Here is a 15,077-nt window from a genome sequence, read left to right as displayed (position 1 = left end):
GCATCAGTCAGCAGTCCTTGGTGCTGATTGCAAGAGGGGATCAGACAGACCCAAACTGATCCCTAGGGAGACCTGTCCTGTTTGTTTCAGAAGCCTGAGCTGCAGGGTGGGGTACGCAGGGAGCTGACTGTGGGAGCAGACTCCACTGCGGGAGCCTTCTGTAGCTGTTTGCAGCAGCCTAGTAACCAACAATTACTAGGTGGTGGTGGGGTGGTGTCATGCCAGGGCCAGATCAGCAGGGAGGTCTGCTTTGCTGCTGTCAGAGTCCCCCCTTTAGATTGTTGGCCGTGAGTGCAGCCTGCACACGAGAGACTCCTGCTTCCTAACACGGAGAAGCCTTGGTCAGCAGTCCTTGGTGCCAACTGGAAGTGGGGGCAGACTGACCCTGATTGACCCCAGGGAGCTTTATCCTCTTGGTTCCGGAGGCCAGAGCTGTAGGGTGCGCAGGTAAGCAGGTAGAGTGCTGCCCGCTGTAGGAGCAGACTCCGCTGCAGGGTCCTTCTGTAGCAGTTCACAGCAGGTTTGCTGGGGATAGTGTCGGTGAGGGAGGGATGGTCACGCTTCAAACAGGCCTCCAGGGAGGTCTTCCTTGTTGCTGTCAGAGCCGTCCCTGGAGTATGTTGGCTATAATGTGTTGTCATTTTTTGTTAGGTGCCATCAAGTCAGTTCCAAGTCATAGTGACCTTACGTGCAACAAAACACTGTGCTGTTCTCACAGTAGTTGGCTGTGTTCGAGCCCAGCCCATTGTTGCAGCCGCTGTCAGTTCATCTTGTTGAGTATCTTACTATTTTTCACTGACCATCTACCTTACCAAACATGATGTCCTTCTGCAGGAACTGGTGTAGCCTCCATTAAAGATTCCTGCTTGTTAGCACACAGTAGCCTCAGTCAGCAGTCCTTAGCACCAGCCGAAAGGGGAGCAGACAGACCTGAACTGACTTCCTGGGAGGCCTGTCCTGTTGGTTTCAGAGGTCTGAGCCACGGGGTGTGCAGGGAGGCAGGGTAAAGTGTTGACTGTGAGAGCAGACTCCACTACAGGAGCCTTTTGTAGCAATTCGCAGTAGGCTTGCAACAGACAGTGTCTGGATGGAGGAGGTGATGGCACACTCTAAACGGGGCCCCAGGGAGGTCTGCCTTGTTGATTTTAGTGCAGAAGCTTAGGATCTTGATCTCTCTGTCTGGGAGGGGCTGCGGTAGTAGGGGAAGTAGGCTCCTTGTCTGGGCCCACTACACCATTCACAGCAGCCGGCTGCCCCTGTGACTGGGGGAGGGGCGGGAAAGTGGGCGAAGCGATTTTCCCACCATATGCAACTCGTTGTTGATTTTTGCCTGCCTGCAGTTCCCCACTGCTTTCCTCTGCTCCCCGATTCAGAGTCCCTCAAAGCCGAGCACCATTTCCTTGTTGTATTTCTTTTTGTATTTGTGGGGAAGGGTAGGAACGATGGTTTGTGTACGCCGCCATCTTCCCAGAATTCTCCCTTTTTAGTATGTTTTAATTTCTCCTCAGTGTAGTACCCAACAGTTTTTCTTGTGTAGTGGTTTCCCACATTGTGCCCATTACTAAGCCAAAATGGGAACATCAGTGTGTGTTCTTATATCTGCCCTTCTTCACTCGATACTGTAATTGTGAGATTGGCCCACATGGGCTGTGTAGTTGTGCCTCGCTCATTTCATGGCTGTGTGTGTTTCATTCTGTAAGTGTCGCGTAATTTGTCTATTTTATTGTTGTACAAATAACTTCAAACATAAGAATCAGCCCAAAGCCAGTTCTTGTGAGGCGGGGGTCAGAGGTCAGATTCTCGCTTTCTCCAAGCTGCTGTTCACTCCATCTCAGTCACCAGCCACTCCTTCCCCCTTCAGTTTTCGTTCCCTCGTTTGGGTTCATCAGTTCACTGCCACATCTCAAAGAACTCACAGCTGTACTTAAGGTAAATGGTTTATTAAGGGAATAATGGGGTACAACTCAGGATCGGGATCAACAGGCTGGAACTCAGGATCATCTGGAGTGTAGGCAAAGCGTCCTTTCTTTAGTGCAGGATAGCTTTCTCAGACCCTCTTGGCAGGCCAGGCCCCATCTTAGAACCCCTCAAGACAGGTTTCTCTTGGCTCCCTCAGAACAAGCTCCTCTCAGCCCCCTCAGGACAGGCTCCTCCTAGCCCTGCCATCTGTCACCAGTGACTGCCGCAGGGCCCCTTCCGTGCCTGTTGTTGCCTTCAGTGTTACAGCTCTCCTAGGAGATTTCTTGCCTCCTCTCTCCGTGCTGCTACTTAATTCTGCTTCTGCTGCTTCTATTCCTGCTGCTTCCTGTCTAAAAAACCCTAGTGGGGCTGGCTGCATGTATATATCCGTAATTCCTTGTCAATTTCAAGACGTGGCCCCTCCCAACGGGGGCCACAAACTAGCGAGTTTCCTCTCGATAGGCCAGAGACACTTCATTTGCATCGTAGGCTGCAGACACTTTATTTGGATAGTCTGTAGTCACTTCATTTGCATAGTCTATTCCTCATTCTCTACAAGGTGCACACCAGTCACAGGGCAGGCTGCAACCCAGTGCCAGACAAGAAGTCAGGATGTTTACAGCTTGCCCAGGAAACATCAGTCAGCATGGACAAAAGTAGCGGATCCTCTGGGGTAGAAAACTGGGCTAAGGGAACTCCTCAGGGCTTATGGAGAAATCTCTCAAGCTGTTTTTCCAAAGCACCAGGGCGAAAGGCCACGTACAGGAACTCATTTCACCACAATTGTTGGTGAGCATTTGGATTGTTCCTGGCTTTTAACACTTGATGGTGCTTTTGTGAGCATTCACGTACGACTCTTCAGTGAGCACACGTACACATCGCTGTTGAATGATCATAGATCATGCTTATTAAATACTGCCAGCTTTCCAAAGCAATTATACCAGTTTACATTTCCACTAACAGTGTTCGTTCCAACAGTTAGATTGTTCGCTAACATTTGGTATTATCTTTTTCTTATTAACCTCTTGATTGCGTGGGTGCCCAGTAACATTTCATTTGAAGTTGAACACTTCCCACATGCTTATTGGCCATTTGGTTATCCTATTTTGTAAGTGTTTCCTCAAGCCCTTTTTATCGGGCTGCCTATCTTTATTGGTAGCTTTTTTTTTTTTATTCTGGATATCAGTACTATATTGGATACATATATTGTCAGGTTACTTACTATTAAAACCCTGTTGACATGAAAGTAAATGATATTATTCCTTTGCTGTGTGTGGAAAAAGTCCTCAGTTTTCATACATAAATGTCTTGCATGTGGTATGTTTACGCCCTTTTTAATTGAACCTTCGCCCTTTACTGTTGCTACTTTAGTGGTGAGATTTTCAGCCTCCTGGTTCCTGGTGACCTACTGGATTAAACCAAAACCAAACCCATTGCTGTCAAGTCAATTCCAACTCATAGTGACCCCTGTAGGACAGAGTAGAGCTGCCCCATCGGGTTTCCAAGGAGCAGCTGGTGGGTTCAAACTGCCAACCGTTTGGTTGGCAGCCTGAGCTCTTAACCACTGTGCCACCAGGCCTCCAATTCCTGGATTACTTGAAAACCCATTGCCACTGAATCAGTTCCAAATCATAGTGACTTACTGGATTAGGAGGCCCTTAAAAGCCCAAATGTTGTGACTGACCTCTTGAATCTTCTTACAGTTAGCTTGGAAGGTGCTTACCTGAGTAAACTTGTATTTCCTTATCTCATCCTGTCAAACTGGTATTTACTATTTGAGCAAAATAATGGTTAAGTTTTTGAGTTGTTTACTCCCTTTGCAAATTAAATTGTGAGGGAGCTCACCCATGGGTGTGCCCAAGTGAAGCTTAGCAATTGAAACACACCTTTTGATGTTTTTAACTTAGACATTTAGTGTTTGCAAGGAAGTGTGGCCTGATGAATCCAGAAATCTAGTCTGTTTTTCATTGAGTATTTTGTTGTGTTGGTATCATGGTTTTTCATGTTTTATTTTAAACTGTATTTTATTTAGAAACCAGAGGGATTTTGTACAATTCTGAACTAATACTAGACTAGACTTATAGAAAAGTTGCAAAAATGCTAGTTTCTTTTGATCTCTTGCCCCACTTGCCTTAATGTTAACATGTTAAATAACTATGGAATAATTATTTGATACAGTAATAAGTATAGAACTGTTTCAAATTTTGCTCGTTTTCCGTTTTTCTATTTCAGGAGCCCACATTGTTACTTCTCTTTGGTCTCTTTTCAATCTGTAACAGATCCTTAGTCTTCCTTCCCCTTTTGTGACCTTTACACTTTTTTCAAAGGAATTGATGAGTGATTTTGTAACGTGCCCTCAGTTTTTTTTGTCTGATATTTTCTCATCGTTGGTATGAGCTTATGCATTTGTGGCAAGAATACAATAAAAATGATGTTGTGTCCTTGGTGCTTCATATCAAGAACTTCTGATATCGATTTCTTATTATTGGCGATGTTTACCTTGATTACGGGGTCCCATGGTGTTTCACCACTGTGAAGTTAATGTTTTTATAATTGGTAGCGATCATGGGGGAGGTACTTTGAGACTGCTAACCCTGTTACACCTCAGACGTTGCTCACTAGTTTTAGCACCCATCTGTGGGCCTCATCTACAGCAGTTCACGGGGCTTGCCTAGAACTCTGTTTCCCTTGTTCCTTCTCCATTTGTAACTGGAATTCCTCTGTAAGAAAGCGCTGTTTCTTTTCCGTGTATTTATCTATCTGATTGTATCCCTGCGTACTTAATGATGTTTATTTTATTCTTTGGGTTAAAATCCAAACTATCATTTATTTTCTTGCTCAAATTGCTACGGCTTTGGTGATTAGAAGCTTTGTCAGGTAGGTTTCTGTGTTCTTTGGACCACTTACCCTCGCCCCCTTTTTTCCCAACATTTCCTTAATTTCTGGTGCCAGACAGTATTACAGGTTCATCTTGCATTTTCCCTGCCCCAGCCCTGGAATCAACCACTTCTCCAAAGAGCCCTGGTTTATTTATCGGTGACTGCTGTTAGAAATTAAGATCACCATGCTAAGTGTGCTCATTACTATTGGACATTCATTGTCTGTAGGCCTCAGCAGGCAGAGCTAGGAAATAGATGTATATATTGTGGCGTAGTGGTTAAGTGCTATGGTTGCTACCTAAAAGGTCAGCAGTTCGAGTCCACTAGGCGCGCCTTGGAAGCTGTGGGGAAGTTCTGTTCCGCCCTATAGGGTCGCTATGTGGAAGCTGTGGGGCAGTTCTCCTCCCTACAGGGTTGCTATGAGTCGGAATCGACTCCACAGCAGCGGGTTTGGTTTTTCGGGTTTATCCAACCCTTGCGTATATTTACAAATGTTTTCCTTTGTCTTTGTGTCTGTAGAGATAGATTAAAAACCATAGATTTATACTGATAATCTTGATTTCAGTCTCATACCTTAGAGTTCATTTTAGCTCACAGTGAGAAATTCAGCTCTCGTTATCTGTAATAACTATATTTATTTGTAAATAAATAAATTTACTTGACATATTTTATATATTTACTTATATATACTTGTTCACTTCTAGTATACATATAAAATAATTTCAGAATTTTACCCTACGTCCGGGAGAAAGGCTTACTGTAAATGGGTTGTAGAATGTATGTACAGTTGTTTTCATCTTTGGCCTTAAAACATCCAGTCAAGATCATGTTTTCTAGTTATTTAGGTTAGTTCTTTTCATTTCTACCTTCTTCAGTATGGTATGTTATTCATTTATTAATACAGTTAGATTCCTTTGTTACTGTCTGTATTCCATTTGGGTTCCCCCCACATCTTTGTTGATTTTAACAGTTCATATTTTTGATATGTTAAGGATACGTTGTGAAACAGTACTCTGGTTCTAATAGAGCTATGCAAAAAGATATACTCAGAAGTGTGACTTCATCCCTGCTGCTCCTTTTCTTCCCTGCATTCTTTTTACCTGGAAAGATTTTGAGAGGTCTTTTATCCATCTTCAGCCATTAGAAATGCCATGCCTAAAAATAGTTTTATTCATGACAAGTGAGTAGCACTCTAGATTTCAAGTTTTCCAGAGTATCTGTAACTTTTTCTGATGGGAATTTCTCAATGTTTAATGTGCATGTAATAGTAAAATTATTTAAGCTGATATTCCTTTCATTCTTTCTTAGGTCAGCAATTAATATAGCAGCTTATCTGTTAACTTACATTTACGCAAATCTCCAGCTTTGATCACACAAAAAAAATCCCAGGTCCACTTACGTCTTTCTTCAGAGTCTTAATATTTCCTAATCATACCAATCTCATTATTTCTCTTTTAAATTGTCAGAGGCCTTAGATACAATTAAGCATTTGAAAATTTCAATGGCATTGAGTACAGTGGAGTGCTGGATGCTAAATTTACAGAATTTCTATTAAGATTTCATCCTATATTTGCTGTACTCTTTTTAAAAAATTTTTATTGTGCTTTAAGTGAAAGTTTACAAATCAAGTCAGTCTCTCACTTATATATACACCTGGTTACATAATCCCTTGTTACATATTCCCAATTGTTCTCCCCCTAATGAGACAGCCCGCTCTCAACCTCCACTCTGTCTTCATGTCCATTCCACCAGCTTCTAACCCCACCCCCCCAATCTCCCCTCCAGACAGGAGATACCAACATAGTCCCAAGCGTCCACCTGATCTAAGAAGCTCGCTCCTCACCAGCATCCCTCTCCATCCCATTGTCCAGTCCAATCCCTGTCTGAAGAGTTGGCTTTGGGAATGGTTCCTGTGCTGGGCCAACAGAAGGTCTGGGGGCCATGACCACCAGGGTCCTTCTGGTCGCATTCAGACCATTAAGTCTGGTCTTTTTATGAGAATTTGGAGTCTCCATCCCACTGCTCTTCTGCTCCCTCAGTGGTTCTCTGTCGTGTTCCCTATCAGGGCAGTCATCAGTTGTAGCCGGTCACCAACTAGTTCTGGTCTCAGGATGACGTAGTCTCTGGTTTGTGTGGCCCTGTCTCTTGGGCTCATAATTGTGTCCTTGGTGTTCTTCATTCTCCTTTGGTCCAGGTGGGTTGATAACAATTGGTGTAACTTAGATGGCCGCTTGCTAGTGTTTAAGACCCCAGGAGCCACTGTCCAAAGTGGGATGCAAAATGTTTTCTTAATAGATTTTATTATGCCAGTTGACTCAGATGTCCCCTGAAACCATGATCCCCAAACCCCCGCCCCTGCTACGCTGGCCTTCGAAGCTTTCAGTTTATTCAGGAAACTTCTTTGCTTTTGGTTTGGTGCAGTTGCGCCAATCTCTCCTGTATTGTGTGTTGTCTTTCCCTTTACCATAACTAGTTCTTATCTACTATCTAGCGAATACCCTCCTCCCTCCCGCCTCTTGTAACCATCAAAGAATATTTTCTTCTCTGTTTAAACTATTTCTCAAGTTCTTATAATAGTGGTCTTATATAATATTTGTCCTTTTGCAACTAATTTGTTGCAGCATAATGCGTTCCAGATTCCTCCATGTAATGAAATGTTTCATAGATTCCTCACTGTTCTTTATCGATGCGTAGTATTCCTTTGTGTGAATATACCATAATTTATTTATCCATTCGTCCTTGGTTGCTTCCATCTTTTTGCTTTTGTAAACAGTTATTTGCTCTACTCTTATTTTGATCATTAATTCTTAGTGAGTTCTTACCTTGTGTTTGTGAAGCTTGTTGAATCTCTGAGTGTATCCAGGACCTCTCTTCATTTGATCTTCGATTAATTTTTTTTTTTTTTTACTACCTCTTGGATATTTCCATTTTGAGAATTAAAATGACACCTCTTTAGAGCAATCCAAATATATGTTTTCTCCTACCTTTTAACACATACGCTGTTCTCCTACTTTGTACTTTATTTGTTTCATAGCAGTGATCACAATTCGAAATACTTTATTGAAAGGTCATTGAGGGGCAGGGACCATCTGTTTTATTTACTAAACCTTATGTTTTACCTCTCCTTAAGATTCTGACTCAGTAGGTGATTTTGCTTTCTGTTTCGAAGGGGAAACAGCCCAAAACAAAACAAACAAGAACACCTTGGAGTGCAGAAGAGTTCAGACAGTTCAGTGTAGCAGCATTGCTCGCAGAGCCCAGAGGAGGCGCCAGAACATCTCACTTCGCCACTTGGTTTTCCTAATGGGGGACTGCGAGTCTTCAACAAAGAGTGTTCAGCGTGCTTCGTTTTAGAGATAAACGTATTTAATAATAAAGGGTCCAAAATTTAAAATGTTCATGGAAATTTATTCTTGTGTGTTGTCAGATAAGTAAGGTATATTGATCTAAAAAATTGAGAGGTCTTCATATTTTGTATTTTGTTTTGGTGCATTCTCCGAATGATAAATCAAGTTTTGTATTAGCTTTCTTAATTGGTTTTCATGTGTCTTCGCTGGCTTCTGTTGCTCACTGGATGCTTCTTTTCAGGTTCCTTTAGTTCTTCCCTTTTTTCCCCGCCCTAAATTAGTTGTAGTCCATGGTGTCATCTTAGTCCATACGCTATCCTTTAGTAATTGAATCTTTTCTTTTCTCATGGCTTCCATACTCCCTCTTTGTTGATTACTCTTAGGTCCTTGTCTACCCCAGATCTTAGACTTGATCTCCAGGCCTGTATCTCCAACTGCCTATATCTCTGTTTTAATATTTCTGCAAGCACCTTAAATTAAGCATGTCCAGAACTGAATATGTAATCTTTTCTTCCTCTTGCTTTTTCGCCCAGCTGCTCATTTCAGAAACCTAAGAGGTTCTTTAACTCCTGCCTCCTTTTTCACTTTAACTTTCTAACTAGTCTCCCTGCCTCAAATCCGTCTTCTATATTACAGCCTTCAAAGTGAGTTCCGGTTATGTTATTCAGTTGCCTAAAATACCCTAGTCTTCTCATTGAGCTTAAAGGCCCTAGCATTACACTACAAGGCCTTTGTGATGTGGTACCTTTGAAGCTTCTCTTTTTATTCTTTCCCTATTCCACAAATTGTACATCTGAGCCATGCCTAAGCCAACGTTCTCTGCAGCCGCTTACAGCCTTGGCTTACATACCGTCTCTTTTCCTGGGGCATCTTCCCCACTTTTTCCTGGCTGTCCTTCAACATCGCTCTCTCAGGGAATCTGGTCTCTCATCTTCACAACAGACATCCATCCTCCCTAACACCTTTTATACGCCATTTATCTAGCGGACTCCACAGGAGAAAGACCTGGCGATCTGTTCCTGTAAAGGTGACAGCCTGGAAAAGCCTTTGGGGGAGGTTCTACTCTGGCACGTGAGGTCACTTGTGAGTCAAAATCAACTTGACAGCACCTAACAACACTTAGTGGTGTAGCTCCTTGTGAAGCCCATAGGAGGAGCTTGTCTTGTTTTTACTCTGGTCTCCTGGTATATCTGTTAAATGTGTTTTGAGTGAATAAATGAATGGATTGTTTTTGAAATTACAGCTGTAAGGTTGGTGTTGTTTAGCTGGCTGTGTATATAGATAATGCTCAGGAGTTAAAATTTCCGATTATTTGGAGAGCACTGACTTTTATTTATCACATTTTGTGTTTGGTCATCACCCAATTCTGGGCTCATCCTGTCTTGCCAGTTCTTGTGTCTTCCTGTCTTCCTCTATGTGACCTGTAATCAGGCCTAAAGGATGGTGAAACTGCCTACAATCGGGATCTGAAATTTTGGCAGGAAGCCCTCCAGAGTTGGTGATCTGTGTAGTGTCTTTGCCAGCTGGAGCATAGAACAAAGAAACCAAACAAACTCTTGGCAGATTCTAAAATGCAGCTTTTTGCTTCTTTAGAGATTGTGATTCTAGTCAGTTGGTGCTGACTTTAGAATTGTGCGCAGGATGTACCCATCCCCCACGAACTGCACTCAGGCGTACTCCTGCGGTGTTCTCCTCTTTACTGAATTTGGAGCCTGTTCATGGGAATTATAAAGTCTAACAGTTTGGGAGCAGGAAAGGACTTTTTACTTGAGATTATTTTATTCAGTTGCCTAGTGTTAAACAGGAGAGGAAAACTGAGGTCACATAAGTAGTTCATGGCAGGTTTGGGTTCTGGTCTCACTGTTGTTGGTCCAGCTCATTTTCTAACAGCATCTTTCAGCGTTGACTAGGGAATGATAGTGCTGGCATCCTGTGGAGAGGAATAGGACACGTTTTCCTTGGTCCCCACAGGCCTGAACGCCTTGACGGTAAGCTGTGCACTCAGCGGAGTGTCTGTGTGCACGTTAGGCATATTGTGCACTCTGCCTCCTTTCTTTCTTTCTTTCTTTTTGTTTTTTGAAGAGAGAGAAATGACAAGGAAGTCTACAATTAGGATGTTAAAAATCAAAAAACTCAAACCTGTTGCCATCGAATTGATTCCGAATTAAGATATTAGGTTTTAAAAGTTATTTATTTGAGTAGGTAATAGATAAACAGGATAAAACAATACAAAATGACTCACAGTAAAAAGTAAGATTCCTTCCACCCTAGTTTGCATTTCTCCACCCCAGAGGTCATTTGTCCAAAGAAGGGTTTCCGCCTTTCTCCCCCTTTCTCTAAAGCATCACAATTCTCAGTCATTAATGAACATTTTTTTCTTTATGTAGTGGTGATGAAAATAGTGTTTAATAAATTTACTGGTACTAAAAATGTTTTACGTCAATTTTAGCTTCAGTTTCTGAGTGATTTGCTATTAGAAGCACCGGAGTTTCCCCACCCTCAACATTTTCTTGTGATAATTTTCAAACATAGAGCAAAGTCTGAAAGAATTTTATACTCGATACCTGTATCATCCCAACTACTAAGATTGTACCGTTATCATCTTACTGTATTTGTATTATCACATATCTATCTGCCCATTCATCCCTCCGTCCGTCCAGAACGCCTTGTAAGGACTGCCTGGTCATATAAGCAACCAGTAATAGAATTTTGCTATTATCACTGAAACCAAAGGCCGGAGAGTGGAGAGAAATGGCGTGGCCCATGATTTATAAACTAGGAATACATTACTCTGTTTAAAACAAAACAAAAAAAGGAGTGGTAAGGCATAATAACACATTTATATTATGAATTACGTTCACTTAGTAAGCAGTTGAGAGCCTAAGTAGCCCTCCTTTTTTTAGTGTTTCATACTGTGTATAGATCACTTTCAGATAAATCAAGCTGTTTCCCTCTTTGGGGAAACCATTGAGTTTCCTGAGATGTGCCCTTTTCTGAGCAAAGGAGAATCATATTGATGTTGACTTGGAATGCTGAGAACAATTATGTTTTAGTATTTTTTTTACTCTTGTGCAAACAAAATATCTCTCATATTACACTACTGCTGCGGCTTGTGTGTTAAGCCCGTATGTATAGATCCCTTACAGTAGGATAAATACCTGTACAAATTCAAAATGTGAAATAGTCTTTTAAAATAGTTGATTTTCTTCAAGCTGAGTTAAAAATATATACCTGAAATTTCAAGTAGGAATGGAATTTGATTAATGTGATTTAAAATATGTTGGCAGTTTATTCTGATTGGGAATGGAGAAAAGAAAGCAAAAAAAATAAACCACTTGATGAAAAAATGTCAGCCACAGTCTTTTCATTTGTGCAGTCTCCTCATGTGGTAAAAAAGCCCTGCTGGCTCAATGGTTAAACGCTCAGCTGCTAACCAGAAGGTTGGCAGTTTGAACCCACTCAGCCTTTCATGGGAGGAAGACCTGGCGATATTCCCCCGTGAAGATTACAGCCAGGAAAACCCTGTGAGGCAGTTCTGCTCTGTCACGTGAGCAGAGTTGGCGTCAACTTGACAGCACCCAACAACAGCAGGATGACAATGTACAAGCTGTTCCAGAACCTGTTTTTTCCCCTCAGCATGAAATGAATTGTCCTATTTGATTAATATTCTTTTGCAAATTGTTGAACTGTGTGGTCGTTAACACCATATAAAACAAAACAAAAAAACCTCTTGCCATTGAGGCAGTCCCAACTTATGGTTATCAGAGTAGAACTGTTCCATATGGTTTTCTTGACTGTAACCTTTATGGAAGCAGATTGCCAGGCCTTTCTTCCATGGTGCCGCTGGGTGAGTTTGAACTGCCAACCTTTAGGTTGCTAGTCGGCACAAACCGTTTGTGCCAATCAGGGACCTTTAACATTATAAGGAGAATGATAAACCGTTTCATACCAAAAAGTGTTCTCAAGGAGAGTAAGTGACTGTTAACAGCTCTTTCAGTTAGGGCTGATGGAAAAGGATTAAAAAGTCAGTGAGGCAGTGTTACTGGTTACAGGAGTAGATCAAGAAAAGACGAGCTTAGACCTGTGCAAGCAGTTCTCATTCTTAATGACTGCTGAGGTTGGACAGGCAAGCAATTATCGTAGATATTTTTATCATGTATGTTTTAGTGGGACTCTAGATGTTTAATGGGATTATTCATGTCATCACATGGATGGAGAAATTTTTAAAATACTTTAAATCCTGGTCAGTTCTTATTAAAAAATAAAACAACTTTGTTTATAAGCAGAAGCCTCCTTATAGGGAAGCTTTGCTGCATTTGATTTGAAGATTGAAACAAAACTGGTAAGGTTGGCAGTTCTTATCTCTGGGAGTGAACAGAGGGATCCTTTCTCTTGCTCATGTGGCAGGAGAGTTAATCTAGTTGCTTTGAATTTAGAGAAGCAGGCTTTCTTTATAGGGATTCGTTTTCTAAAGTGGCATTAATCTTGGATTAAAGTTCCGTGGGAAAGGAGAAATGGGCCCGTGGCACCTTGGTGGGCATTTCTCAGGATGCTGATAACAGCAGTGTGTGCCCCAAAACAGATCTCACTTGTGAAATAGGCACTTCACAGCAGTAATTGGCGACGTTCTGAGAATGTCATATGCCTGGCGTTCTTCTCTACCACCCTACTTTTTGTTAACTCTGAAAAATCTTTTTTTTTAATTTGTTTGTAAACCATATATTTTTAGGAACCCTAACTCCATAAAATGGTAACATTAAGAGTGACTGAATTACTTCAAGCTTCCAAGAGCAGTTAATTCAACCACATTTTATAAGAGATTTATTTATTTAAAATTCTTTAGGGCTTGTCATGGACTGAATTTGGTCCCCCCCCCCCCCCAGCAAAAAATGTGTGTATCAGTTTGGCTGGGCCATGATTCTTAATATTGTGGGGTTGTCCTTTATTTTGTGATTGTAATTTTATGGAAACTCTATGGGGCAGTTCTACTCTGTGCTATAGGGTAGCTATGAGTCAGAGTCGACTCGATGGCATTGGGGGTCTGGGTAATTTTGTGTTAAAGAGGAGTAGGGTGGGATTGTAACATCCTTACTAAGGTTACATCACTGATACAATGTGAAGGGAGTTACCCTGGGATGTGGCCTGCACCACCTTTTATCTTAAAAGAGATGAAAGGGAAGCAAGCAGAAGAGTTGGGGACCTCATACCACCAAGAAAGCAGTACCAGGAGCAGAGCGTGTCCTTTGGACACAGGGTCCCTGTGCAGAGAAGCTCTAGTCTGGGGGAAGATTGATGAGAAGGCCTACAGAGAGAGAAAGCCTTCCCCTGGAGCTGACACCCTCAATTGGGACTTTTAGCCTACTTTTCTGTGAGAAAATAAACTTCTCTTTGTTAAAGCCATCTACTTGTGGTATTTCTGTTATAGCAGCACTAGATGACTAAGACAGTGCTCATCCCTTAGGTAGTAAGTTATCTTCCTTTTTACTGAGAGGTTCATGGCAGGAGGTAAACCTGAACTATATTATGGTTTAAGTAGGACCAGTATTGCTTTTATTTTATGATGATTCTTGGGGTTTTTTTTTTTGGTTGTTGTATTTGTCTTTTTTTGTTTCGTGTGTGTGTGTGTGCATGTGCCACACAGCACTATACCAAAACCCATTGCTGTCCAGTTGATTCCAACTCATAGAGACCCTGTGGGACAAGTAGAACTGTCCCTTAAGGTTTAAAGACTGTCAATCTTGATGGAGGCAGACTGCCACATCTTTCTCCTGCAGAGTGGCTGGTGGGTTCAAACCACTGGCCTTTTGGTTTGCAGCTGAGCACTTAATCATTGCACCACCAGAGCTCTTCTGTTACTGTACTAGAAAAGGTATTTTACTCTTAGGGTTATAAATGCAGTTTGAGAAGGTAACTAGGGGAGCATAGTGTTCAACTTTTGATACTGCAGCCACCACTGACTAAACCTGTCGAATGGTCTTTTCTGTTTCTAACATGTATGTTTACAACTGCTGAGTTCACAGGTACTTGACTTTTCTTCCCTTTATACAGGAATTATTTAAAAATTAAAAAATTTTAATATACCATTAGATATTTTAAAATAATACTGTCCCAGCTTTTATGCTCTTCGATGTAATTTTTAAGTATAAAGCTGAAGAATTAGCCTGAATACCAAATTTTGCAGGATTTCAGCTGGCATGAAATGAATACGGAGAGGCATCTGTCCAAATTAAGTTAAAAACAAAGGAAGTTCCTGTATGTAGTTTCCTGTCTCTTACAACAAAAACAAAAGCAAACAAAAAACTTTCCATAATTATTAAGCTTCTTGCAGAGTATCTCTAACGTTAACATATGAATTTTGGTATTTTTGTGTGCTGAACTGCTTGCTGGATGTTCTCATTGACTTTATTAAAGGTATTATAAGTATTAAAAGATAAATGATTTGCTTTTCTTTTCCTTTATCAGAATACAGCAATGGAGGAAACAGCTATATGGGAACAACACACAGTGACGCTTCACAGGGTAAGTTGCAGTAAATAATCTGTGTATAACTCAGGATACTGGCAGCTTTTTAAAACAATAGAGGAAAGCCAGATGTCAGGAAGTCAGAAGAAAAGGGAAAAACATTTCTGTATTCCTTTGTTTAAATTCTCTAAGGTCAAACGTGAGCATGATTACTTTTTCATATAGCCTTTTTAGTTGTTATTTATGTAATCTTATTCTGTTTTTATTTCTGAGTTAAGAAACTACATGATTTATTTTTAAAAATTTGAGCAATCAGATAAAATACTTAGTTGTTACTGTTTTTGTTAGGTGTCATCTAGTCGGTTCCGACTCATAGCGACCCTGTGTAAAATAGAATGAAACATTGCCCGGTCCTGAGCCATCCTCACAA

At 41.3% G+C, this 15,077-nt stretch overlaps 1 protein-coding gene across 5 annotated transcripts in view; it reads left to right on the top strand.

Annotated features, from left to right (window-relative positions):
- TJP1 (tight junction protein 1) overlaps positions 1-15,077 on the top strand; it is a 128,942-nt gene that overhangs the window by 28,165 nt on the left and 85,700 nt on the right. For all 5 annotated transcript variants that reach the window (XM_064296234.1, XM_064296233.1, XM_064296232.1 and 2 more), the window contains exon 2: positions 14,648-14,704. In XM_064296234.1, the coding sequence (XP_064152304.1) occupies positions 14,648-14,704 (57 nt within the window). The remainder of the gene's footprint in view (positions 1-14,647; positions 14,705-15,077) is intronic.

Source organism: Loxodonta africana, chromosome 13 (assembly GCF_030014295.1).
Source record: "Loxodonta africana isolate mLoxAfr1 chromosome 13, mLoxAfr1.hap2, whole genome shotgun sequence".
Lineage (NCBI taxonomy): Eukaryota > Metazoa > Chordata > Mammalia > Proboscidea > Elephantidae > Loxodonta > Loxodonta africana.
The sequence above is the reverse complement of the archived record's forward strand: the minus strand, read 5'-3'. Positions and strand labels throughout refer to the sequence as shown.